Consider the following 23794-nt stretch of genomic DNA (forward strand, 5'->3'; position numbering starts at 1 on the left):
GTGCACTAGGGAGAAGTATAATTTAGCATCGAACACAGCCGGTCCAAGTATAGTTTATCATCGAACACAACCGGGCCGGGCGGGCTAGGTGAGAAACAGCTAGATAAGTAGTAGAAGAAGAGTGAAAAAGACGTCAATATTTGTTGAGATCATGGCAAGAAGCCACTTTATGTTACGATCCATAAACTGCGCTTGTGAGGTAGGAAGCTCAAAATATTTACCGATGTCTCTGTAATTTATCTGTTTTCTATTACAAATTTTGCTTAGAAACAATGCGGTTTAGTGCGCACTGAAGAGGTGCGTTAACAAAATGACTCGTCAAAACCGACTTGCAAGGAAAAGGTAAGACGACATATCTTTTATATAAAAATAAAAAGAAATAATCAACATTTTTACAGGCTAAATAAGTGACAAGAAAAAAGAAACCGACACGAAATATATTGGTGATCATCATCTCTAGATAAGGGTGCATCCCGTGAATAGCTCCTGGTAGCACTCTATTGAGGCGGGAGAGAGTTTGGTCCTTTGGTTTCTTTGCCCGTCTCTCTCTTTTCCGATCACTGATAGGATGGAACTGAAATCAACGCTTTACGTGAGATGAACTTTTGGACTCTATTAGGCTGCAGAGCTCAGTACCTCCATGTGGAGGGATACATGGAGGGATCAGGTCAACAAATAGCTCCTTCTAGCACATACTCTGTACGTATGTACTCCGCGCCGGCTCCAATCATGTCACCCATCACAAAGAATAGGCGATGCTGCAGAGTCCCCAACCTGCCTACTCCCGCACGGCACGAGACTCTCTTTCTCACCGTCCCCGAAACGCATCGTGACATCGAAGCGCTGCACGCCGAGGCGCATGTCGGCGGCGAGGCTGTCCCTGACAAACCCGGTCAACCGGACCTGCCGCGCCGTCTTCCTCGCCGCGGCGCACATCGTCTGCCGCGTGGGCCCGATGGCGGCGAGCAGGACGCCGCGGTACCACACCTGAACCTCGGTGCCGGACGGGAGGCACTGGGCCCCCATGAAGGCCCGGGAGGCTGCCGAGGGTGAGGTTGAACTCGGGGTCCACCGTGGGCCCCCCGAGGTCCGCGGCCGGGTCCAGGCCCGAGCCCCGAGGCCGAGTCTATCGCCACGGAGTAGTGCGGCTTCTCGCATATCTGGGAAATGGCGAACACGATCCGGCCGAACACGACGAGCAGGATCGTGAGCAGCGTGCCCCAGAGGCAGCATTCTACTGCTGCGTCCTTAATGATCCGGTTGTTTGTTGTCCGGCCGGCAGATTTCTTCCTTTGATGCTTCGCGGGTTTGGCTCTTGGATTATACGATAAGACGGAGCATCACAGGGACCTTGGCTGGATATAAATACAGGATACACGGACCTTGTTTTCTCTTCGGAAACGATTTGCCAGAAATTCTCTGCCGTTTCCTTGTCGGAAACGGTCACCGAGGTACTCCGCGGGTTTTCCGAAACGGGGACGAACATATATGCTGCTGGCCTCCTGGCCTCTCCGGTCCCACACTTGCTACCGATATATCTGAAGCAACGTGCTCTGCTGACATGCCGCAGCTGCAGACATATATACTTTGTCGAGATCCGGTAGTCAACTAGTCATACACTCGATGGTTGTAAACTGTGATCGGGATTATTCACCAAGAAGAAATGCATTGCTTCAATTTGTACTAAAAACGACAGGAAGAAGGAAAGAAGCATGACAGTTGCCAGCAAATGTCCGATTTTTACAGGAGCAGGATGGAGCCTCTTTTTACACCGTTCCTCCAAACTAGTTTCTTTCTACACTCAAGTCAAGTCAAAGAAATCTAAAGAAAGATCTAGCTAGCAGCCCGTTGCATAATGTTGATCCACGCGAGAGACCGAGAGTGCATCCATTTTCTCTGACAAACGAGGAACCACCATGCCATGCCTAAGCAAAGAGGTTAGCTTGCAGATTGCTTAGCACGAGTAAGATCTGCAAGCACGAGCAGGAAGAAAAGGTTAGGCGAGAACTCACAAACACAGGGCCTAGCTAAATAGGCCCGTCGTTTCATAATTCTTGTCTCAAATTTGCCTAAACATAATTCTTGTCTGAAGTGTTTGGATGCTTACCGTGTCGACGACGAGAGGATCCATGCCCTGCAGCAGCAGGCACCAGAGCCGCGCCTCCACCGGGACATTCGCCGCCGCCGTGGCGTCGTCGGCGCCGAAGAAGTCGCCCACGAACCGGTAAACCTGGGCGAACCGCAGGTCGTCGGGAGACAGTGGGAGCTCAATGGCAATGGGGGTCCCGTCCTGGTCCAGCCAGGCGCCGTCGAGGTCCGGGCAGAGGTATTCAGGCGAAGCGCGTGGCCTGTGGCACTCCTCCATGCTGGGCACCTGCATGTCAATGTTGTCCGGCTGCGGCTGCTGGAGAAGGGCGGCGGAACGGCGAGGGTGGAGAGGCGGCGGCAGGCAGGCGGCGAGGCCGAACTTGTGGGCCTTGAGGAAGAACTTCTGGGCGTGGCTGCGGATCTGCACGCTCGTCTTCGTCGCCACCAACGCCTCGATCCTCTTCCAGTCGCGACCGAACCTGCAATGCAAAGAGGAATGCTTTCTCGTTCAGTTTCCAGAGTTTTCCATGCGCAAGCAGAGATAGCAGAGATGCCAGAGGGTCGGGTGATAGACTGACGTACAGGTTGAGGGCGTGGAGGAAGCGGTCGTGCTCCTCGGCTGTCCACCTCTCCCGCGGCCTCGTGATCGTGTACGGCTTCCGGAGCTTCTTCCTCCCTATCGTCGACGCTGACGACAACGCCTGCATTCTCACGCCTCCGAACATCGCTGCCATCAGTCTTCTTCTATCCCTTCTCAACTTCTTTCTTTACAGGAGCAACACTGAGAATTTCTCTCCTTTGCAGCTTGCAGAGCGGCAGCGACTCCCGAGTCTCGACTGCAGTGGTGATGAAAAACGGAGCTAGCTGCCCCGACGTATATGTAGTGTTCGGTGTTCGGCCGACTACCCGGGGCCAGGAACCGAGGCCGTGTGAGGCGTGCAAGACGTGCAGAATTTGACACGGTAAACGTGGCCTTCAGGCTCCGCTGACTCGTCGCACGTGCCAAGCGAAGAGATAAACGTGGCTTTCGGGGATCAAAGCCCTTCCAGACTTCCAGTTCCTTGTCAAACACTTGGTTAGGCCGACGGAGGGCGTCCAGCCTGCCCAAACTTAAGGAGCATAACAGAAATTGCACAAAAATAGCTGCACCACAGCGGGTACCACAACGCTGCCGTGCATTGCTAACCAGAGTCCCTCGACTACAAAAAATAAGACGCGTACAACGAACAACATAATTTGCCTCCTGGCACTTCAATGTAAATGCGATACACCTCCCAGGGTGTATTCTCTAGAGGGGGGAAAACAGTACTGTAGTAGACGAAACGGACAAACAAAACTAATTTGTTGACTATCAATTGCTATATAGTTTGCTTCTCTTCTCAAATGGGACAATCGATTTGAGTACGTTAGCTACACCAACTGGGTTACAACTTAAAAGGGACAAAAACTGCAAACCATGGAGGGGTTTGTGTGAAGATGAATAAGGGATGTAAGATAAAACATTGGCCAATCACAGCTTGTAAACCGGCGTGATCCCAAGAAGCTGGAAGCACTGTCGCATCACAATTGCAGTTGCTTCGCAAAGCAGCAGCCGGCTTGGCTCCTCTGGCGATCCTACCACCTGTTGTGTTCGGTAGAGACAGCGGTTAAATCTCAAGTGCTCAAGATCAACGGTGGAGTACAAGTATTCTAAAAAATGCTACGCAGTGGCTAGTCGCCAAATGTATGGTTAGTGGGACCCTAGATGGTAGGGAATGTTAATTAGCGCCTATGTTGGGCAGACACCGTTGACATTTTTTCATTTACAGGGAATTAAGCGATGGAAACAGAGAAAAGTATACCTGACAGTTTGTGTAGAACCTTGTAAACATTTCAGACAAGTTGTAAAGATATTCACACAGCACACTGGGAAGGAGATTTGTGCATGCCTCTTCGACAACCTGATGCACATAGCAGAACATAAATTAATACAAAAGAATAAAATCACTCCAAATAAAGCCACACTCTCTGCAATCATATTAATTTGAATAATCTGAGAAATAAAGAGCCAGAATGCTTTGCTAGTATTTCGGTGACTGGTCGGTGCAGCGGGGTCTACTCTTTTCACAAATGAAATTGTAGGCATTTCAATTCTTCATTTGTATTTTCAATTAAGTCTACGGATAAGCCCACTTCATCCCCTGAACTCTTGTGAAAGTTTAAGTTTCAACCTTGAAGTACAAAACCAGATGTTTCAACAGAAGTGGAAATGAGAGATGAATGGCATCTGGCACCATTGCTCTTATATAGAGAAACAAGAGAAAAACACCATGAATAGCACACTGGAGCTTTGGCTGAGGGCAAAAAGGGCACAGGGGTCCGGGGAAATAGCAAAATTGGAACAATGGAAGTGAGACAAGGCCATAGGTGGCAAAGTACAGGACCATGATGGTGGACTACCAGAGGGCAGCAAGACCTCCAAATAAAGCCACACTCTCATCGGCAGTTAAAGAGCCTCAAGGGCGCTGTCTTTCTTGAGGGTGGCACGCCAGTAAGTTGCATGTTCAGTGCGCCACCGCACGGACTTGTCGCAGAAGGACATGGTGTGCGCACTATTATCCTTGCCATGGTCTTCTCCGCATACTCTTTGAGCATGTCCATGACAGTGTCAGAGACAGGGATGGAAAGATGGCAAACTGCGTGCAGTGGAACCTGCTCATGTCTAAATAATTGACATGCCTGGTGGAGGATAAAGTCGGCATATCTGACTCTTATGTCTAGCATCCTAGGGTTGATAATCACGACGTGGCACCTCGCTGCTCGACAGTACTCCAATGATACTATTTCGCTCAATTTAGCTAGTAAGTACCAATCATACCTCTGCAAAACGGATAAGATACAATCCCAAGACGCGCTCATCTGGATGGCCAAGAGAAATGCTCCCACTCTGAAAACAAAACATGTCAACAATTTGAAATCCATCTCTGATGGCTGAAAGAATTGGCAGTTACACCATTGACAGCATTAACACATAAAGGCAACAAGCATTACCTTTTTTAGCTCTTCTACATCCATGTTGGATTTCCGTATAATGGAGCAAATACGAGCATGAGCATACTGAAGGTAGACAGCAGTATTTCCCTGTTCACAAAGGGAAAGAGGATGTAAATAACAATTTAGAAGAGTAAGCAAGAAGATGACTGGGTCAGAAAACACCCATGAATATATTTTCCATTTCATGCAAAGAAAGATCATACAGTAATGCCATGCCAGCAACAGAAAGACACAAAATAAATAATACAGTATTTAATACAGAGCTTTTGGTGAAGACTTTTAAGCCTTCCACAAAAAGTTGAGAACAAATAGATATCGAGGATGCTAAGATACAAGATAATCCAGTGAATGTGCTGGGGTTTGAAAGTACCTTATCACTTAGCATCTGTTCAAAGCTAAATGTGTAATTGGTCAATCTATTGTTCTTCAGATCTGCATACCTGGATTGAAGATAGAAAAGCATAAGAATACTAATTGATACGATTCAAAAAAGCTTAGTTATTCATATTTCAGTCCAGCAAGTTTTGTCTTCGTGAAAGAAGAAATTTTGATGCATACTTGACAGCGCCGTGTCCTACTGCCTCTGAAGTTTTTGCTAATTCCTCATCAGTCCAGTCAACAATTTTACCTAAATAAAACCATGCATATTTTATCTCAAAGGTTATTAAATTTAGAACACAAAATTCCATAATTGCAATGCTTACCATTTTCGGTGAGACGTTGGAGAAGCTCTGATTTACTTCGAGATATAGCTTCATCAAGTAGGTCTGCCAACCGTACAACATCAGTAGAACGAGTTCGGAAGCGCTTGCCATCTGCTCCAAGAACAAGGCCAAACCCAACATGACTCGTTTTTGGGAACTTTTTTTCTTTTGGATCTGGGAGCCAACCAGCCATCCTGGCAGCCTGTAATGTAAAAGAAAGACAGCAAAAACGAAATGAAATCTCATTGAAGCAATGAAGAGCTAAAACGGTTCCTTCATCTGACGCAAATACCTTACAAATCATGTGTTTCTGGTTAAGATAAATGGCACTTTATGCTTACCTTGAAAACCATATCAAAGTGCTGCTGCTGACCAACATCTGTCACATAAATAATCCACTCTGCCTTCTCTTCATTAAGCCGATACCTCCATAAAACAAAAAAAGGTGTAAGTTCACAGTCTATCAATATGTCAAAACTAGACTGCATCTATGATAAATGTATCAATTTGGCTTCTAAAGGAAACAGCTAAATTACTCAAGAGAGATGAGGTACAGAAGGAACAACAATTATTATTCAGTAACTAACCAAAGAGCAGCCAAGTCTGTTGAGGCATAGTTGAAGCCACCATCTCTTTTGACCACTATCAAAGGAATTTGATGACCTTCGATGAATATTACTCGAGCACCCTCACTTTCTGTGATCAAACCTTGGTTACTCAATTTCTCCAAAACTTGTGGAATATAAGGATTATAAAAGCTCTCCCCCTGAAAAATGAGTAATTAGCTTTGCTTCAGACTGTTTCAAAACATAAATCAATAAACTTTTTGGTTGCTTCTAAGTAAGAGACAGACAGGATGTACAGAAGTATTTAATGGTAAGCGAATGCAAGTAAGTACATACAGCTGCATTGATCAGGATGGTTTTAGATGAACAGCAGACACAAAAGAAGAAAGTGTTGCAGAAGTTTTGAAAAAAATTGTGTGAGTTTTGAAAAAAAAATGCATTAGTGTTACCACAAGCTCCAGTATGAAAAAAAATTGTGTAAGAACCTGATTCGTTCGATTCGCGATTCAAATTCACGGTTCACAAGTTGCTACCTCGTATGAATCAGGTTTGTTAGGGGGTATACATCTACGATTCATGAATCCGCAGTTTTTGAGTCGAGAGACGCTTGTAGGTATATGTATATATAAGTATAGCAAACAGCTATAGAAGATCCTAATAAGTCTTGTACTACTTGAGCTGGGCTAACATTAATAAGGTAGACGTTCCCAGAAAGATATGTTGGGAGATTAGTAAAGTGCATCGACATTGCCAGCCACGGGACCCATCATCATCCTCAAAAAATGTGCCATCGAATTCTTCAGTTCTTTACAGGAAAAATACCAACTCCTGAGTACTCTCCCCTGCGAACTACAGATCAGGACAGGATGGTATCCTATGGACGTCTGTGGCTGAGCTGTGCCAGCCTCCTAGATGCAGGCAGCTTCTGTGCATCTCCTGGCAAACCATAAAAGGAGAGGAAGCTGTCTTTCGAGCATTCACGACTGCAACTTGCTGGCCGCTGCAACTTCTCCATATCGCTCTTTTCGGCAGAACCAGGATAAGCCCCGGTAATTTCGTTTTTGGTGTCAACCGTTGACTTTGATTTGGTTTGTCGGTTCGACTGGATTCGTGAATCAGAGACCGAATCCCACCCGACCACGTAGATTTCGAACCCCAATCTGGTTCGATTGATCGGGATCAGGGTTCGAAGCCCTTTCCATCAAATCTGGTAACTATGCTCCACAAACACAACTCTGAAGCCCTGTAAATATCTCCAAGAAATATGGCTGGTAATATGAAAAGCAAGAAATTGGCCAAAAAAGTCAGGTTTAATAGGTTCCAGGTTTGTTTCATGTTACTGGAAATCATGAATGCATGATAACATAGATCAAGGGCATAGTAGCTTAGCTGATATAGCAACAATCAAAAGGTGAAGCTAAGTTGTAAACTTTTGGCAATTTTCAATCACTGAGACTTCACATAACATTGAAGGAAATAGGTCTAAATGTTTCGTCATGCTGAATCAACTAAAATTTAATGTTTGACTACGCAGAAACTATTTCAGTATGATTTTCAATTAGAGAAAGAAAACACAAAGCCTTCCCCCTCTCTTCTCTTATTTTAATGGCTGCTGTTGGTAGGCATGCTTTGCTGCTTATGGGGCTTTATGAATTGGGTTAGTCTTATGCCATTGGAACATCAAGGTGTGCAAGGATCTATCACTAAATTGGTGATAATGAATGAGTTAATTTGCTGTAAACTAGGTTAGGATGTGTCTACGAAGTCGCCTCGCCACATGCCATAGGGCATGGGTGTTATAAAGTTATGAAGGGATGGGTCGCTGCGACTCACCATACCGCTTTTGAAACCATAGGTATGGGTTGCAATAGCGTAGTATTAGGCTAATAGGCTCGTGCAAAATTCTATCTATCAATGCAACGAGATGCACATTGCACAGATTTCAGTTTTAGAAAGTACAATAGATCATTTCGCATACGACAAGCAAGGAATGTTGTTAAGCAAACATTGTAGAAACATGTTTCGGTGTTCACATAAACTCCCATCCAAAAAATTCATGTCCCAGCTACATGTTGAAACTTGATGAGCAACCTTTTTTAAGTAGTCAAATCTCAGTATAAAGTACACTACCTTTTCTTCAATCTGTACATTTAAGATCTTGTAAACCTGGTCAAATTCGTTCCTGCTGATTTCGCATATCTTTTTCCAAGCAGCACGATATTTCTCCTCACCTCCCTACAGAGTACATATTGCTTAGAAAGTAAGACAATAAGAGAAGACCAAGATTTTCCTGGACTTCAAATCCAAGAAGGCGAATTTACCTGTAGCCGAACAACAGCTTGTTGAGCCCTATCTTTAAATTCAGCATCATCATCAAATCTTGCTTTGGATGCTTTATAGAAAAGCTGCAGCAAATGACCAAATTGGAACATGATTTTTGTCTACTGAATCATAAATTCTAATGTGATGCAAAATAAGCACTTTCCACACCACCTTTGGTCTGATAAGCACATAGATCAAACAAAATAACTTGATTGACACCAATAAGAAGCAATGTAATACAGTAAGAGTGCAGGCATGCGCATGAACCAAAACGCAACAAATATCTTGAAAGTATGCGTTTCAGATTCTCTATAGTATTCATACTGAATACTCCCTCCATACCGAAATAAGTGACGTGGATTTGTATAAGAATCTATACAAATCCACGTCACTTATTTTGGGACGGGGGGAGTATATGCTAATGATATCCAATTCAGATTTGCTTACAAGCACAACTTCCATGGGCTTCGATGAATTAAATTCAGAAATGTACTTTGATGGACCACAAGGTAAGGGAAGCAGGTAGTGTCGCATGCTTTGCTAATTTCATCCATATGTTACTGAATTGGTCAAGGAAAATCATTACACTGATAAAACGGATGCATAGATTAAGTAGTTAAAGATACAAAATATATAAAGTTATCTGAGCGCAGTAGCATATAAATGCTACCAAGACGGAGGGAGTATGATTTATTCTGGGGGATTTGATGATTTCTCGGACCACTTTACTAGGACTTCGATCATTTGGCCAATCTCAATATCACTTACAGATGGCCCCATACCCCACATGTCAGTGACACGGGACGGGGCAAATCATCAAGTGCAAAGTAAAGTGGGGCAAATGATCAAATTTCCCGATTTATTCTACCACAACAAACTGCCCTGCAACTCAACTCATATTTAAGGAATATAGCTGTTACATGGAGATCTACTGCCAAACCCCATCCATGCTTACACGCATAGATGAGCATGTAGATGCTGTAGCCACGTGTTTTATAATCTTTTATTCCACATATGCTACCATAGTACCATCAAATGGATGGAACACCTTACCTGAAGATCGCCAATAGCCTGGTTGCCAACTTCCTCCCAATTCGGAAATTTTTCGAATAGATATTCTATGAGCATTCCAAACTGCACGAACAAAGACAAACACAGTTTAGTACCTGGAGCAGTAAATTCTTTCAAATTCGAAGGCGTCCATATGGTTCGAAAGCATCCATATGGGGAAACATTTTTTTCAGATGATAGTTCCTAGGGAACAAGCAAAAGTAGATATGTCTGCTAATACAGCATCATGGCTCCAATTTCTTCAGCACAGCACAAAATAGTTCAATCAAGTATAGTTTCAGCTTTTGCTATAGGCAGATAATAGACAGGAAAGCCTGGATACTAAAAGTAGAGCATGATAACTAGAAGGTTATAACCAGCGGTCAAACAGATAATCAAAAACATGATGGTGAGTTGGTGACTGGATAAACAAAAAAAATGGATTGTAAAGTGGGAATAAGCCCTAGGGTAACCAACTACGGAAGTGCAGAATTAATGCACATTTTTATAGTTATGAATGAAGCACATCATATTGTACAAGGTCATAGGTAAAGATATCAAGGAAAATAGCACCAGCAGAAGCTGCAAAACATTCGTTGGTCCAAAGAACAGCACCAAATGCAACAGTGTTTCGCAAAACTGAAGGCACATGAAGCAAAGATTAAAGGATGCGGACACAAAAAAGGTAAACCCCTGGTGGGAAAGGAAAGGATGAACCGGGTTTGCATGATCTAATTCCCTACTTCCCGCAGGAAACAAAAAGGATAAACATAGTAAAGTATCATATGTTTGAACCAGTATTTTTCATCAGTAAGCGAATATTAAAAACTAAAGGTTGTGGCATGCGGTCCGTTACCTGTGTACCCCAGTCTCCGACATGATTGCGTCGGAGAACTTCAACATTTGAGAACTCAAACATGCGTGCAAGGGTGTCACCAATGATTGTTGACCTCAGATGCCCAACATGCATCTCCTTTGCAATATTAGGGGATGAAAAATCAATAACTAACTTCTTAACTGGCAGAATTGGCGCCCAAGTTTTGATACCATTCACAAGCATATCTTGTATTCTCTGCAACAATGTAGTCCATCGGCACTTGACGGTAAAGAATTGCAGGACAAATAATACACGCAAAGCTTGTAGATAAAACATCCAGCCAGACCTTTGCAACCCAGTTGTTGGATAAGACAATATTCACAAAACCAGGACCAGCAACAGAGGTTGATTCAATAACATCGCAGGCAGGCAGGTTCTTGGAAATGGCCTGAGAAAAAATTAGCATGTATGAAAAAGGAACAATGAAGGAACAAGGAAATACTGGTAGCAGAGGCTATGGAAGAAATATCCTATTCCACGAGATCTTCTTGAAGTTAAACATCAGCACTACAACGAGCAAGGAAGATTCTAACCTGTCCAATCGCATTGGGGTTTTTGAAACTTGTCCCAGATCCTTTAACTCTTGACCACAATCCCATTGCATTGTTGCTGCATATGGTTTGCATATAGTCACTTGATGAGCACATTGAAGGTATGATAACAAACAGGAGTAGCCGATGTGTAGCAAGCATAGCAAGAAGCCAACAAAATACCACTGGTAGTCACCAAACTTTGCTGTGCAAACTTCAACCATCGGTTCAACATCCACTTCAGGCACCGTCGCCCGAAGCGACAAAACCACTAAGTTGGAGATCTGCTGCTTCACACTCCCAGCTCCCTGTGCAACACATTTGCAGCCGTCACCACCTCAATCAAGTAGTTCCAGGCAAAACACACACAGCAATTATCTCCAGAACCGGCAACCCAATACTCACCAGCGCTGCCGGTTCCTGTGGCTGGGCAGAGACGGAAGTGGAGGTTTCGTCTCCCATGGTGGTGGAAGCGTAGCAGGCACTCCTTGGCAGCCTTGCGGAGGAAGATGCTCTACAGTGACCTAGCTAGATAGGCAGCGCAAAAATGAGCAAACAGGCCAACATTAGGCAACAAAAACGGCACTATGAAGTGAAAACTTGAATGGCCAGCGAAGTCCCTGTCCACGAATTCCCAGCTCCAGCTACTAGAATTTCCATAAGTTAACTTCAGCAGAGTGGATATTGAACTGCGGCCCTTATCACACACCCCAACCCCACCCACAATTCCAAAAGTTATGAATAAATTCGCATGCTCCTATCCTATGCTCAACTCAACTGCCGCAAACGGACTAAAGCTGAGAACCCCGATTCCCTGACACGGGAAACTAAATTAATCCAAGCATCCTAAACCCTAAACCCCGCAAAAAGTCCACTTGATAATCCGCCATTAATCCCCAGCTCCAGCTACTCGAATGTTCATAAGTTAACCTAGCAGAGTGGAGAATGAACTGCAGTACAGGCACGAACTCTAAACCCAGAACCGCACCTGAGTCAACCCCCAAAATCCAAATTCCTGCGGCGTTATCGGACCTAGCGACACCGCGCCGACGCGGGGGCGGAGCAGCGCTAGTCGGGTAGAAGTAGAACAACCGGAGCGAGGGTGAAATCAATCGAATGGGGGGAGGAAGGAATCAAGGACTGACCGAATCGCGGGGCGGCGCGGTGGGCGGAGACGAGGAAGAGTCGCGAGGGGGTAGGCGCCGCCGCTGCGGTTGCTGCTGCTGCTGCTGCCGCGAATGCCCGCATCTCGCCTTCGCTCCGTGAATAAATACGCTGACGCCGCGTGCGAGTGCAACGGGGCAAGGGCGAGGCGAGGGTTTTCGGCTTTTCGCTGCCTTATCGGCCCCGTCCAGTCGTTCCCTAGGGTAAGCGTGGATATGGAGCCCCAAAATGATTTTTTTCGTTCAAAATTTTCTCAAACGAGCGTGGTTGTAACGTGATTGAGTTTGGTTCACGCGAATTCGGTTTCAGGCGCAGTTGCTTAGCTCAAATTATTTTATACGGAGTAGTTTGATGTAGAAAATAGGTAGAGGCACCAAAACTTAGCTTTAAAAGCAAAATCTGACAAAAAAAAAGGTTATCATAATCCATCTCAATGTCAGACTCAACCTGCCTTCGTCCTTGTAAAAGTATTCATCCTAATTGAACCAATCAATATAAGTACGCATTTTTTTTTGACTTGTCAGTTGTTTCCTTGACCTTTTATAGTGGGCAAGCATGCATTTCAATATTCAACTTTGATTATATCAAAATATACAATTTTGTCTATGACGAAATTATACCATCATGTTTATATCCGAAATTACATTTTTAAGTGATACAACTTTTATACCCCATAACACGTATATTGTTGGTATAATTGTTGTCAATGTAAAAAATTTAAATGGGTATGCATGTTCACCATAAAAAGATGGAGGAAATGGCAGATTTTGTGTCAGTCACCAAACCTACTTATGTGGTGATGCTAGTTTTGCGAGACAGCCTCACGTCAAGCACTGATCTAGGTTGTGTTTTTTAAATTGAAAAACAACCAATATGCGTTTTTTATAACGCAAGGCAACTTCGGATTGATGCAAGAAGTACAACATCAGACAACCATTACTGTTTCCACGTGGTCCGTTTACATTGGGAAGGACAATTTGAGTCTTAAAAGATAATACTCCCCCAGCCAAAATTATTTGTCACTGATCTAATGTACTGAGACAAGTAATATGGATCGGAGTGAGTTATGTTTTTGAGAAGTAACGGCGAGACATATATAATCAAATGGAATTGCAATGAGAAATTCGTAAAACGCTAACATTGACGAGATTGGCTCGATTTTTAAACAAAAGCACAACGGTTCGAAAACAAAGAGCACGCAAACACAATGTCACCGCTTATAGCTGGTGGGCCCCAGTACCAGTGATCCAAGCCGTCGTCCATCTCTGGACCACCCCAATCGCCACCGTCCAAAAGCCCCAAACCCACGCGCCCATCATATAAACCACGCCCAACACCGCCGCCGATAGCTCCTCCGTCTCCGTCTCTTCGCCGCCTCTCCTCGCCGGCTAGGGTTCCCGCGACGCCGCCTCGCCGCCTAAGGTTCTTCCGACGCCGCTTCGGCCTTCTCGCTTCGCTGGTAGGTTGGTAGGTGCCACCACCTGAACCCCGACCCGAGCATTTCTTCTGCGCGATTTTTTGTCTTCCTTCGGTGTCCTCCGCTGTTCGGCTTAATTTTGCTGGGTGTTCGGATTGCGTCCTTGCTTGTCGGTTGGTATTAGATCGTCCGCGCCGTTCGGTCGTACAGTATGTCTTGGATTCTGTGTTCCTTGGTTTGATTTTGTTCGCGAGTTGTGCGTTTTTAGGTTCCATTGTTTGTTTGCGAATGCCGAATGGTAGAATCGATGGGCCGGGAAGATGTTCTTCGTCAGGAATTTGTAGAGACGTATCCTTGTTAGCTTTGAATTTCGTAGCCTTTTTGGTAGGTTTGGGCAACGTTCGTGATAGGGTTTAAGGTAGTACAGTTTTCGTGCTGTTTAATTGGGCTATGCTCTGAGTGATCATCTCTAATGAAGCCTCAACATTTCTCTTCCTACTATGCGAGAAAAGCTCGGGAGTTCAATTATGCTGTTTCGAGTATAATGCAATCTTCTTCAGGAAAGTGCAAAGCACTGCGTATCATTTAAATGATAGAAATACGATGGTTTACAAGCCTAATACATGGTCATTACAACCGAGTACGACCATAGCGTACACCAACTTTTTTTTTGTATTAGATGGAAAACATCAAAATGGCCCAAAAGCTACCCAACACCTCGGTGGTCATTGCAGCAGACACATCATCAAACCAGCAATGTCCTTAATGGTTAATGCCTTCCATGCACACACCTGGCACAACACATAATACAATCTTCAATAGGAACCGTCTTTTGTGTTATCCATTGCATTCCAGTCTGCTTCCACCTTTAGATGGCAAAGCTTATTTCGATTGCCTCTTGTATGGAAATTCCATTCAACTGTCCTAATTCTGAATTAATAGATAGCTAATGTATCAAGGTAATTAATGATCACGCGGCAAGTTAATGGAAAGTTAGGCACAATTGCATGTTTAGACACTTTTCTGTTTAATCTGTTATATGACGTTACCCGGGCATGTTTTGATGCTTATCTCTTTTTAATGTTTTGATGCACTCAATCTCCTGCAAAGCTGAAGATATAGCACATTCTTCTGCTGGAATTATTTTTGTGTCACCTGGTCCTGGTGCATTCCTGCCCTCTCCAGATATGTGTAATGAATGGTTTATTTCGATTTGACTCGAGTACTCCACTGTTGTATGTATGGAGATTTTATGACTTCTACTGGAGTTAATTTTTTGTGTTATCTGGTGTATCCCATTCCACTTCTGATATGGGATAGTTTATTTCGATGCTACTCCACTGCCGTTTATATGGACATTTTGTAGACGTGTCTTAAATCTTTCCAGTCATTGAATAGATTGACCAGTGTATCTAGGTGATGATCATGCAGCAGATTAGTGAAAAGTTAGGTGCATCTCCATGTTTACTTATGTTTATGTCATACAATGTTCTTGGTGCATACCTTGATGTGCTCATTCTTTTACAGTCCAAGATGCCTCGGTACGATGATCGTTATGATCGGTACGGTGACCGTTACGATCGGTACGATGATCGTTATGATCGGTACAGTGACCGTTACGACCGGTATGATAGATACGGCGACAACACCAAGTTGTATGTGGGCCGCCTTTCTACACGCACCCGTACACAGGATGTTGAGTACCTCTTCGGCAGATATGGAAGGTGAGCAATTTGGGTCTGAATCTGTGCCCTTTTATGCTGTTTTGAGTTGTTCCTGAAATGAACTTGTACCCTTCGATTTAGCATGTTTTCTTGTGGAATCTGGAATCATTTAATTTGCTCTACGCAATGTCATATTCGTCCGGATTATGGGTCTTCTTGGGTTCCTCGGCATTGATTGATGTGGCCCAGAGATTAGGCTGCCATTGTATTACTTATTTATTGATAGGCCATTTTTAGTTTACCATTCAAAAGAGGTGTCTTGTAGCTACATCAACTCTTCATAATTATCCTTTCTGGCCGTGACTTGGGTAATCTTGTTGAAGGTATTGAGGGGCTATTACCCAACCTTGGTGTCCATGGTGGGAGGGTACCTTTGGTGGAAATTGGTGTCTGTACTCCGGAACTTATAGAAGATTTTGGCCATTCTTTGGGGAAAAAACTTCTGCCTATTTTATATAATGATGTTTAGTTTAACTGACGAGTGATAACTGGTGATGCATTTTTGTTACCATCTTGATGGTTTTGCTGTTTCTGTCTACCGTTTTCGCAGGGTGCGAAATGTGGAGCTGAAGCATGATTATGGATTTGTTGTGAGTATACCTTCTTAGTTCTTACAGCTCTGATTTGCATGTTCTATTCCTGGAATCCAGCTAATTGCCTACATCATTGGATTGACTACTTCCTGGGATATATTCGTTTTGCTGGATCATATTGCAGGAGTTTAGCGATCCCCGTGATGCAGATGATGCAAGGTATGAACTTGATGGCCGAGATTTTGATGGGAGCCGCATCATTGTTGAGTTTGCCAAAGGGGTAAGCTGGTGCTGTTTATCATTGTTTTATACTACCGTAACTTCTGCCTGAATTCTATGTACCTATTCTATGCATGTTTTGCGGCTACTTGACTAGAGATTTTTTGAATACTAGAATGGGAGCCGCATCATTGTTGAGTTTGCCAAAGGGGATGATATCTTTTGCTTATCTTCTTGCTTACACCTTTGCTTTATGCTTTCCTGTTACTGGCTTCCTGACTTACATGGGCATGCTTGTGTTGATTTTCTAGACCCCGCGTGGTCCAGGAGGTTCCTTCAATTACGTGGGCAGGAGCCTCCCTCCTGGTTCTGGCCGTTGCTTTAACTGTGGGATCGAAGGCCACTGGGCTCGTGATTGCAAAGCCGGGAACTGGAAAAATAAGTGCTACCGCTGTGGAGAAATGGGCCATATTGAAAAAAACTGCCAGAACAGTCCTAAGAATCTCAAGTATTTCCTTGAATTCTCCAGTGAGCTTGCTTGTGACATTTCACCAGTGCATACTTAATTTGTAACTTCTGCAAATGTAGGCGAGGGGGACGCTACTCAAGGTCCCCATCACCTCAGCGTGGAAGGAGCCGAAGCAGGAGTTACAGCAGGGGCCACAAGGGTTACAGGTATGAATTATGAACAGTGTTTCCTTAATTTGAACTTGTTGCCATGATGATTTTGTGGTGTTTGTGCAATTGGGCTATGCTTCATTATGTGTGTATCAAGGCTGAATATGTCTTGGTATACTAATGTAGTAACTGAATCTTGTTAGCATTAGAATTGGATGTATGAAATACTGTTTTCTTACTAGAATTATCCCTCTAGAGATTGGTCAAAATTGACCATAAAATGCAATATGTATTCCTTTTGCTGCATACTAGTAATCTTTAACTCTGATCTCTTCATTCCCGGTTCTGCTATTTGTTGGTATGTATGTGCCGTGTGAATGTTAAGCAACCAGATTTCTGGTCATGCTCTGCTGACTGCTGGCTAATAATTCAGAAGGCTTTGTTGGTCATGAGTCTCGTAAATTGATGGAGCATGCAGTACTTTGTACAGCATGTGCAAATTGTGCCTTTTCATTCTTCTCTGTCGAGTTACTTTTCTATTGCTGTTTGTTATTATCAACAACAACTTTCTGCTTTGCTTGTTACCAGTCAATCGCCTTCTCCAAGGAGGGATGTCCTTGAGGAAATGCCTTCTCCAAGGAGGGATGATCGTGGCGCTGGTCTCAAGGAAAGGCGGCCAATAAGCTCCAGTTACAGTCCTAGGAGGAGTGCTTCACCTTCAGGTTGCAACCGTAGCCCAACATCGAATGGCATGAGCCACCCACCAAGGAAGCAAGCTGAAGGCAACGGATCGCATCACAGTGCGAGAGGCGACAGCCAGAGCCCAGCCCATGACAGGCGCCCAGCCACCAATGGGCGGGGCTTGGCCCCTGAGCATGATGGCAAATCTGGTGTGCCACCTGGAACTTGAAACCTTGTCGCTGCAGCATCTCTTGGAAGGAGCAACTTGAATGTTGGTAGACTATGTTGATGCATGAAACTTCATGTCTGAGGAATGTTGATGCGCGTTGTGCAACCTTCTGTCTATTTTGTGTGTGACGGTACCAGTGTTGTCCAGACTTGTACTCAGGGTCAAGATAGTCAACTTCATGTCTGAGTACTGCCTTTCATGAAGTTTTTGGCTTGTTGCTGTCAGCAAAAATATTGTCTAAGCCTTGTTGAGTTTATGCTTGTTGTGGTCAGCAATATCCATATTTGTTTACCTTTGTGCAACAATTTTCTGTGAAGTTCGTGGGGACATTTTGTGAAATTCCAACGTCCCAAGGAAGTCCTTAACACTGGAATGTTACATAAAAGGAAGGAGACTTGGAAACTTCTAACAGATAATCAACTCATTCAAAACAGCACATGTAAAATTGTCCAATTCCTCACAAAAAGACTGAGAAACTTCTGACAAATCATCAAATATTCAACAAGCAAATGTACAGCTGATGATTGGCCAATCAAACACCGTGAATACGACACAAAAAAATAACAAAAAAAAGTCAAGAAACTTCTACTAGATGAAAATATCAGCAATCCATTCAGAGAACACATGTACATCAAGACTTGAATGCAGATCAGAACTTGCGTTGCTATGCATGAGGGCAAAATCATACACGGTATGGACAATCAATAAACATCAGTTGTCTCTAGCTCAACACGATCCATCAACCTTTCCAGTAGCACATGACCAATTCAGCCCAGTTCACCTCCCTTCAGTGTTCATCAGCTGTGAGAAGGCATCATTGGTCGACATCTGAGAGTAGTTGATATTCGTGTGGCTTTCGTCTGCGGTGCTGATCTCCAGGGAGCCTACTCTCCTAGCTTCTGAAGGGAGTTCAGATATCTGATTCATGCTGTCGATGTTTGTGATGTCAGGGCCAGACTCCTGCAGCTGAAGCACAAACTCCAGATTCCACAGGACATCTCCCATGGTAGGGCGATCGACGCCGTACTCGGCAAGGCATTTCTCAACTGTCTCCCCGTACTTCCTCAAAGATTCCGGCCTGATTGTTCCAGCGATTCGTTGATCAACAATCTGATCAAGCTCTCCCCTCTTTTGCCACTTGCTGGCCCACTCTGCAAGGTTGATCATTTCTCTTGGAAGTGACGGGTCAATAACTGGCCTTGCACAGATCACCTCTAGCAAGACCACGCCGAACGAGTACACATCGGACTTGTCGGTCAGCTTCTGTCTTCGGTAGTACTCAGGGTCAAGATACCCAAAACTGCCTTTCACCGCTGTGCTAACATGTGTCTGGTCCAGTTCAGGCCCCGTCTTCGAGAGGCCAAAATCAGAAACCTTGGCCATGAGATTCTCATCAAGGAGAATGTTTGCTGACTTGACATCACGATGGATGATCGACTTTGCAAAACCAGTGTGGAGGTAGTGGAGCCCCCTTGCAGCTCCTATGCAGATTTCCACCCTTTTCTTCCAGCTGAGTGCAGGTATATCACTACCATACAAGTGACCCTTGAGAGTGCCTTTCTCCATGTACTCATACACCAAGATCATCTCATTGTGCTCATTGCAGTACCCAATAAGAGATACAAGGTGGCGGTGTCGCAGCCCCGATAGCAGCTCGATCTCCGTTCGGAATTCCTTGATCCCTTGATGAGACTTATGGTTTCCCCGCTTCACAGCAACTTTGGTGCCATCCTGCAGAACTGCTTTGTATACCTTCCCAAAGCCTCCAACTCCAATAATCATTTGCTCATCAAAGTGATTTGTTGCCTCTTGCAGCACAACGAAAGGGATCTGGTAGGTCGCATCACCGTTAGTCCCAGATGTAAGAGTGGTCCGGCTGGTTGTTCGGGTACCTGTGCTAAGAAAGCTAATACCATTAAGAGTGAGTGGTGTCCAAGCACTTGAAGTTCGGCTTGTCGATGCCGTTTGCGGCTTCTTGTTCTTCTTTCTTCTGAGGACAAAGCAGAGAATAGCAACAGCGGTAGCAGCACAAACAGCTAGAATAGAGCCCAATATGATAGGCAATTCCCTCTTTTGTGATGGTGGTGGCTGCACGATCTCAACAGTTCCAGTACTGATGTTCATCTTCATGATCTCCAGGCCATTCAGGATGCCATCTTGCGCCACATTATTCAAGCTGGAAGGCCCAATGCTGACACTGAGCTTGCCAGACGGATCACTTGATTCCAAGATGACATCTGTGTAGTATGGCACGGCCAAGGTACCAAAACCTTTTTCGGAGAGATCAAGATCTTCTGCTGCTGACCACCGATCCACATAAACATCAAAGTAGAGGGCAGCCATTGCCTTGCTTACTATATCACACAAATGGAACCGGATGAGATAGCTTGCACGACGGTCAACATTGAATTGCCATGTCATGTTGGATGCTGAAGCAGTGTTGTTTTGCGCAACCAACCGCCTCGCAGTATTGTAGACACTATCCGGTGCATCCTCCTCCGTTGCTGCTCCTCTTTGGTAATTCAGTTTCCCTTCGTAAGTAACTGTTTGAGTGGTTGTGGAATTTAGGAAGAAGCTTTGATCAGTATCCCATGATCGCCAGAGCGTGTCATTGTCAGCAGTCACCTTCCTTCCACCCACATTAATCCTGTAGAATGTCTGAAATGGCTGCGCTGCAAGGCCAGCATACTGTCTGATAGGATTCACACTTTGCCCCAAATCCAGAATCAGATCATCAGGAACCGATATGACTTCAATAGCATTGATGAAGGATGTGCTGTTCCCTAGTGGCACAAATGTGAGAATGAGCATGCCCCTGGTGATGTTCAAAGAATACTCCCTGACCACCGGCGAGGAATTGCTCGGCGGAGTGAAATTGTCGAGTAGCACAGCATCCTGCGTTGACACTTTGAACTTGGCCACTGCAAGATCATAGCTTTGATATTTGAAACTGAAAAAGTGCAGCCGGACAAAATGCCGGCCACGGCTCTTCATCTTGAAGGAGTAGGACGATGGCACACCGAATATTCTTGCAGTTTGATACAGAACAGCATAGTCAGAAGCCGGGACCGAATCCAGGAAGGTGTTTGCGGCGACACTCTGATGGGATGTCAGGATAGTCGACTTGGAATTGTCGGCTTCAAAGACCCTCCGTCCGACAGAGGCGTCGACCGTGGAGCCGCAGTTGATGAGGTAGTTGTCTGCAGGGGTGAATTCAGCATTGCAGGTACCAGAAAGAACCGAGATGCTCCAAAGAAAGACCACAGCTAACTTTCGTTCATTAGTGGCAGTACCCATGATGAATCCAGATACAAATTGGACTACAAGGAAACAAGGAATTCCACGAAGATGCAACCCGCCAGTTCAATGAAAAGGGGAAGCTACAGCAGTTCAGTAGGGCCCGGTTGATTAATTCCACACCAAAGCTGAGCACATTTCAGACTGCAAGGAGACACTCAAGCTCGAATTTTCAGTGCCAGGCAGGAGCAGAAACCCTTCCTCGTCAGGCAAGCAAGAACCTTATCAAGCACACCCGCAGCATCGGTCGACCAAGAACTGGATCTGCACAGTAGTTGCGTAAAGACACGGTCAGCACCGACCATCTCCAACATGCAGCAAACCCCAAAACAAAACAAAACAAAAATCACTCGATTAATCGACCCAATTCCCCGAACCGAGAGAGGAGGGGTTAGTTACCTCTGCTGGCCTCCAAGCATTTCATGTCCGCCCAAGCAATTTCGCCGGAAACTCCACCACGAATTTCGCCGGAAGCAGTTTCTTGAATGCCGCAAGAACAAAGAATCCCACGCGGAAAGGAAAGGGAGCAAGCGAAACGAAAGCACCTCCTTTGGGACGAAGCAGAGCAACCAAACCCAATGGCTAGCGGGGAAGTGTGGACGGGGTTGATGATGGGAGACGGCTGGACCGCTGGCTGGAGTGATGGCAGCCAGCAGCGAGGTTGGCAGGATTGCCAGTGGAGGAAGAAGAATGGCGTCTGGCGAGTGGAAACGGCAACGAGTGGGCAAACGGCAAGGTTTGGATGTTTCCTCCGTCTCTTGCAAGAACGGGTCATTAATTAGGGAGGGGCTGGCTCACAGAGCAGAGAGAGGAAAGTTGGGTGGGGAGATGAACATTGCAGAGAGGTGCGGATGAGCTGGGTGGGCCCATGGACGGTGAAGGAGGTTGCTTGCTCCACTCCACTTGGCACCCAAAGCTCCATCGACGCGTTTGTAGGAAGTTTGTGGAAAATGCTGTCAAGAAAAGAAATTTGTGGAAAATATGATAAAATCGGTGTGTTTAGAACACAACTAATTAGCTAGCGAGCACGATTTGGTGGAATCAAGTGCACATGAGTGTTTGTCGGAGTGCGTGAAGAACTATTGCCCATTTCTGTCGGGACTTTTTCTCGATTTAGCGGTCCGTCGTGATGAGGTTAGGAACTATAGTCATGGATCCCCAGGAGTTTAAGGGTTGGCGGTTAAACTCGCGAGCGGGAAGAGAGGCGCGCGGTAGCATTGCCTCTCGTGAGGTGATGGATAGACGGTCAATTTGTGTTGGTGAACTAGTTGACATGACATCCGAGGAGTCCTGGATTGTGTCCAAAAAATATCTTTAAAAAAAATACCGCATTTCCAAGTATATGCATATTTGGTATTGTTTCTATTCTTTTTCTTATCCTTCCTCTTAACATAAGTACACCAAAAAATGACGACTTTTTTACATGTTTACATATTGGGACCTCCTACATGATGATGAATTCTATGGAAGACGCTATCTTCTCGTGACAAAAAAGAAACAAGATTCAATGCTCTCTTCGTAAAAAAAATATTAAGTGCTAAACTTGGCAACTAAATCAACATGCATATAAAAGAATCGAACATATAGGTATGTAATTTATTTAGACTCTTTTGGCATTTGAATTCTTTTATTCACAGCGTAACTTTGACTCACCCGTTGCTCTAGTAAAAATATACTGGTGTTTCACATGGCACTCTGTTTTTGCGAAAGAAATAGCTCACCCCGCACTCCTATTTTTATTTTTCATGCATAATTCATAGTCCAAAACAGATAAATAAAAGAAAAAAACAGCAGCACATCCACATACTATCGGCAGCTAACCGCAGGATCCTCAACAACATATCGATTCAGGCCGCCAAAGGACCCACACACTTGACTCCAATTGGCATCCAGCTGAAAGAAGTTTGAAAGTAAAGCAAAAGAATTTTAAGTGATATAGGCAAAAGAAAGAGCAAAATTAATAAACATCAAGAAAATGTGAAAACCAGGAAGAACATGTCCTGAGTTGAGCAGAGAGAGCCTTAAAAGAGAAAACAAGAGAAAATTAAAATAATAACAAAGGTGGCGGATGATATCTAATTGGGAGAAGATCTTGACGTGTTGATGTCATCTAAGTTGGCACACAGGTCAGCCATAGCTGTACCATCCAGATAACTGACGTTTTGAGACTGGGAGATGTTGACGCATGGTAACACGCAATTACAGACGAAGGATGTGTTGTTCCCTCGAATGGAAAAGATCCTTGGTAATGTTGGATGATTACCCTGTGGCCACCAGCGAGGAATTGCTCGACAGAATGAAAGTGTCAAGGAGTACCACGCCCTGCATCGACACTTTGAACTTCGCTTCAGAGGATTGTACCTTTGATTTCGATATCTGAAACTGAACTGAAGAGGTTTAGCCAGGAAAAATGCCGGACGTGAATCTCCGTCCTGAAGGAGTAGGACGCAGGCAATGCCGAATGTCCTCCCAGTCTCAAGCAAGGATAAACCTTAAATAACATCCACAACATCGCTGGTAGAGTTGTCTTCTGACCAGCGACCGGAAGACCCTAGCCCATCATCCCACCGCCGTCTCAAAATAAGTGACATGAATTTATATAGATTTTTATACAAATCAACGTCACTTATATTTTGTGACGGATGGAGTATTTTTTCGTTTCGTTCATAAATACATAAAATACAAGATGTTCTAGTTTCGTACTAAGTCAAATTCTTAAAGTTTCATCAAGTTATAAAATAT

General features: G+C 44.6%; 4 protein-coding genes across 8 annotated transcripts; 1 reads left to right on the plus strand and 3 right to left on the minus strand.

The window, feature by feature from the left end:
• Positions 1-1649: 1649 nt before the first annotated feature.
• LOC100839195 (protein REVEILLE 6) lies at positions 1650-3154 on the minus strand. Its single transcript, XM_003566464.4, has 3 exons — positions 2671-3154; positions 2108-2567; positions 1650-1970 (listed from the first exon to the last, which is right to left on the minus strand). The coding sequence occupies exons 1-3, from the start codon at positions 2820-2822 to the stop codon at positions 1926-1928; spliced, it is 657 nt and encodes a 218-aa protein (XP_003566512.2). The 5' UTR covers positions 2823-3154; the 3' UTR covers positions 1650-1925.
• A 131-nt stretch (positions 3155-3285) lies between these two features.
• LOC100829801 (arginine--tRNA ligase, chloroplastic/mitochondrial) lies at positions 3286-12483 on the minus strand. 2 transcript variants are annotated; one of them, XM_003568812.4, is made up of 18 exons: positions 12316-12483; positions 11576-11694; positions 11354-11478; positions 11174-11249; positions 10927-11028; positions 10620-10835; positions 9767-9847; positions 8713-8796; positions 8522-8626; positions 6413-6591; positions 6167-6251; positions 5826-6027; positions 5680-5749; positions 5492-5561; positions 5119-5208; positions 4946-5014; positions 3930-4028; positions 3286-3709 (listed from the first exon to the last, which is right to left on the minus strand). In XM_003568812.4, the coding sequence occupies exons 1-18, from the start codon at positions 12416-12418 to the stop codon at positions 3599-3601; spliced, it is 1986 nt and encodes a 661-aa protein (XP_003568860.1). In that variant the 5' UTR covers positions 12419-12483; the 3' UTR covers positions 3286-3598. The 2 variants fall into 2 exon arrangements, with proteins under 2 accessions (XP_003568860.1, XP_010231676.1); XM_010233374.3 differs by having other exon boundaries at positions 11576-11698; positions 12316-12453.
• A 1154-nt stretch (positions 12484-13637) lies between these two features.
• On the plus strand, positions 13638-18046 carry LOC100839501 (serine/arginine-rich splicing factor RS2Z32). 4 transcript variants are annotated; one of them, XM_010233372.2, is made up of 7 exons: positions 13638-13793; positions 15279-15475; positions 16026-16065; positions 16193-16288; positions 16539-16735; positions 16816-16902; positions 17434-18046. In XM_010233372.2, exons 2-7 carry the CDS (start codon positions 15285-15287, stop codon positions 17753-17755), a joined length of 933 nt encoding a protein of 310 aa, XP_010231674.1. In that variant the 5' UTR covers positions 13638-13793; positions 15279-15284; the 3' UTR covers positions 17756-18046. The 4 variants fall into 4 exon arrangements, with proteins under 4 accessions (XP_010231674.1, XP_010231673.1, XP_010231675.1 ...); XM_010233371.2 differs by having other exon boundaries at positions 13643-13801; XM_010233373.3 differs by lacking the exon at positions 13638-13793 and adding an exon at positions 15799-15863 and having other exon boundaries at positions 15333-15475.
• A 141-nt stretch (positions 18047-18187) lies between these two features.
• Positions 18188-21896, minus strand: LOC100839805 (receptor-like protein kinase HERK 1). The gene is made up of 2 exons (XM_003566466.4): positions 21452-21896; positions 18188-21316 (listed from the first exon to the last, which is right to left on the minus strand). Exon 2 carries the CDS (start codon positions 21050-21052, stop codon positions 18533-18535), a length of 2520 nt encoding a protein of 839 aa, XP_003566514.1. The 5' UTR covers positions 21053-21316; positions 21452-21896; the 3' UTR covers positions 18188-18532.
• Between the last annotated feature and the right edge of the window lie 1898 nt (positions 21897-23794).

The sequence above is a fragment of the Brachypodium distachyon genome, chromosome 2, assembly GCF_000005505.3.
Source record: "Brachypodium distachyon strain Bd21 chromosome 2, Brachypodium_distachyon_v3.0, whole genome shotgun sequence".
Lineage (NCBI taxonomy): Eukaryota > Viridiplantae > Streptophyta > Magnoliopsida > Poales > Poaceae > Brachypodium > Brachypodium distachyon.

Coding starts and splice junctions, on each gene's coding strand:
- LOC100829801 (XM_003568812.4), bottom strand. CDS start 12,418: ATGCGGGCATTCGCGGCAGCAGCAGCAGCAGCAACCGCAGCGGCGGCG. Junction 6,028..6,166: donor ACTTTGATATGGTTTTCAAG/GTAAGCATAAAG, acceptor TTTACATTACAG/GCTGCCAGGATGGCTGGTTG. Junction 3,710..3,929: donor GGTTCTACACAAACTGTCAG/GTATACTTTTCT, acceptor CGAACACAACAG/GTGGTAGGATCGCCAGAGGA.
- LOC100839501 (XM_010233372.2), top strand. CDS start 15,285: ATGCCTCGGTACGATGATCGTTATGATCGGTACGGTGACCGTTACGAT. Junction 15,476..16,025: donor CTCTTCGGCAGATATGGAAG/GTGAGCAATTTG, acceptor CCGTTTTCGCAG/GGTGCGAAATGTGGAGCTGA. Junction 16,289..16,538: donor TTGTTGAGTTTGCCAAAGGG/GTAAGCTGGTGC, acceptor TTGATTTTCTAG/ACCCCGCGTGGTCCAGGAGG.
- LOC100839805 (XM_003566466.4), bottom strand. CDS start 21,052: ATGGGTACTGCCACTAATGAACGAAAGTTAGCTGTGGTCTTTCTTTGG.
- LOC100839195 (XM_003566464.4), bottom strand. CDS start 2,822: ATGGCAGCGATGTTCGGAGGCGTGAGAATGCAGGCGTTGTCGTCAGCG. Junction 2,568..2,670: donor TTCCTCCACGCCCTCAACCT/GTACGTCAGTCT, acceptor TTTGCATTGCAG/GTTCGGTCGCGACTGGAAGA. Junction 1,971..2,107: donor ATCCTCTCGTCGTCGACACG/GTAAGCATCCAA, acceptor TCGTGCTTGCAG/ATCTTACTCGTGCTAAGCAA.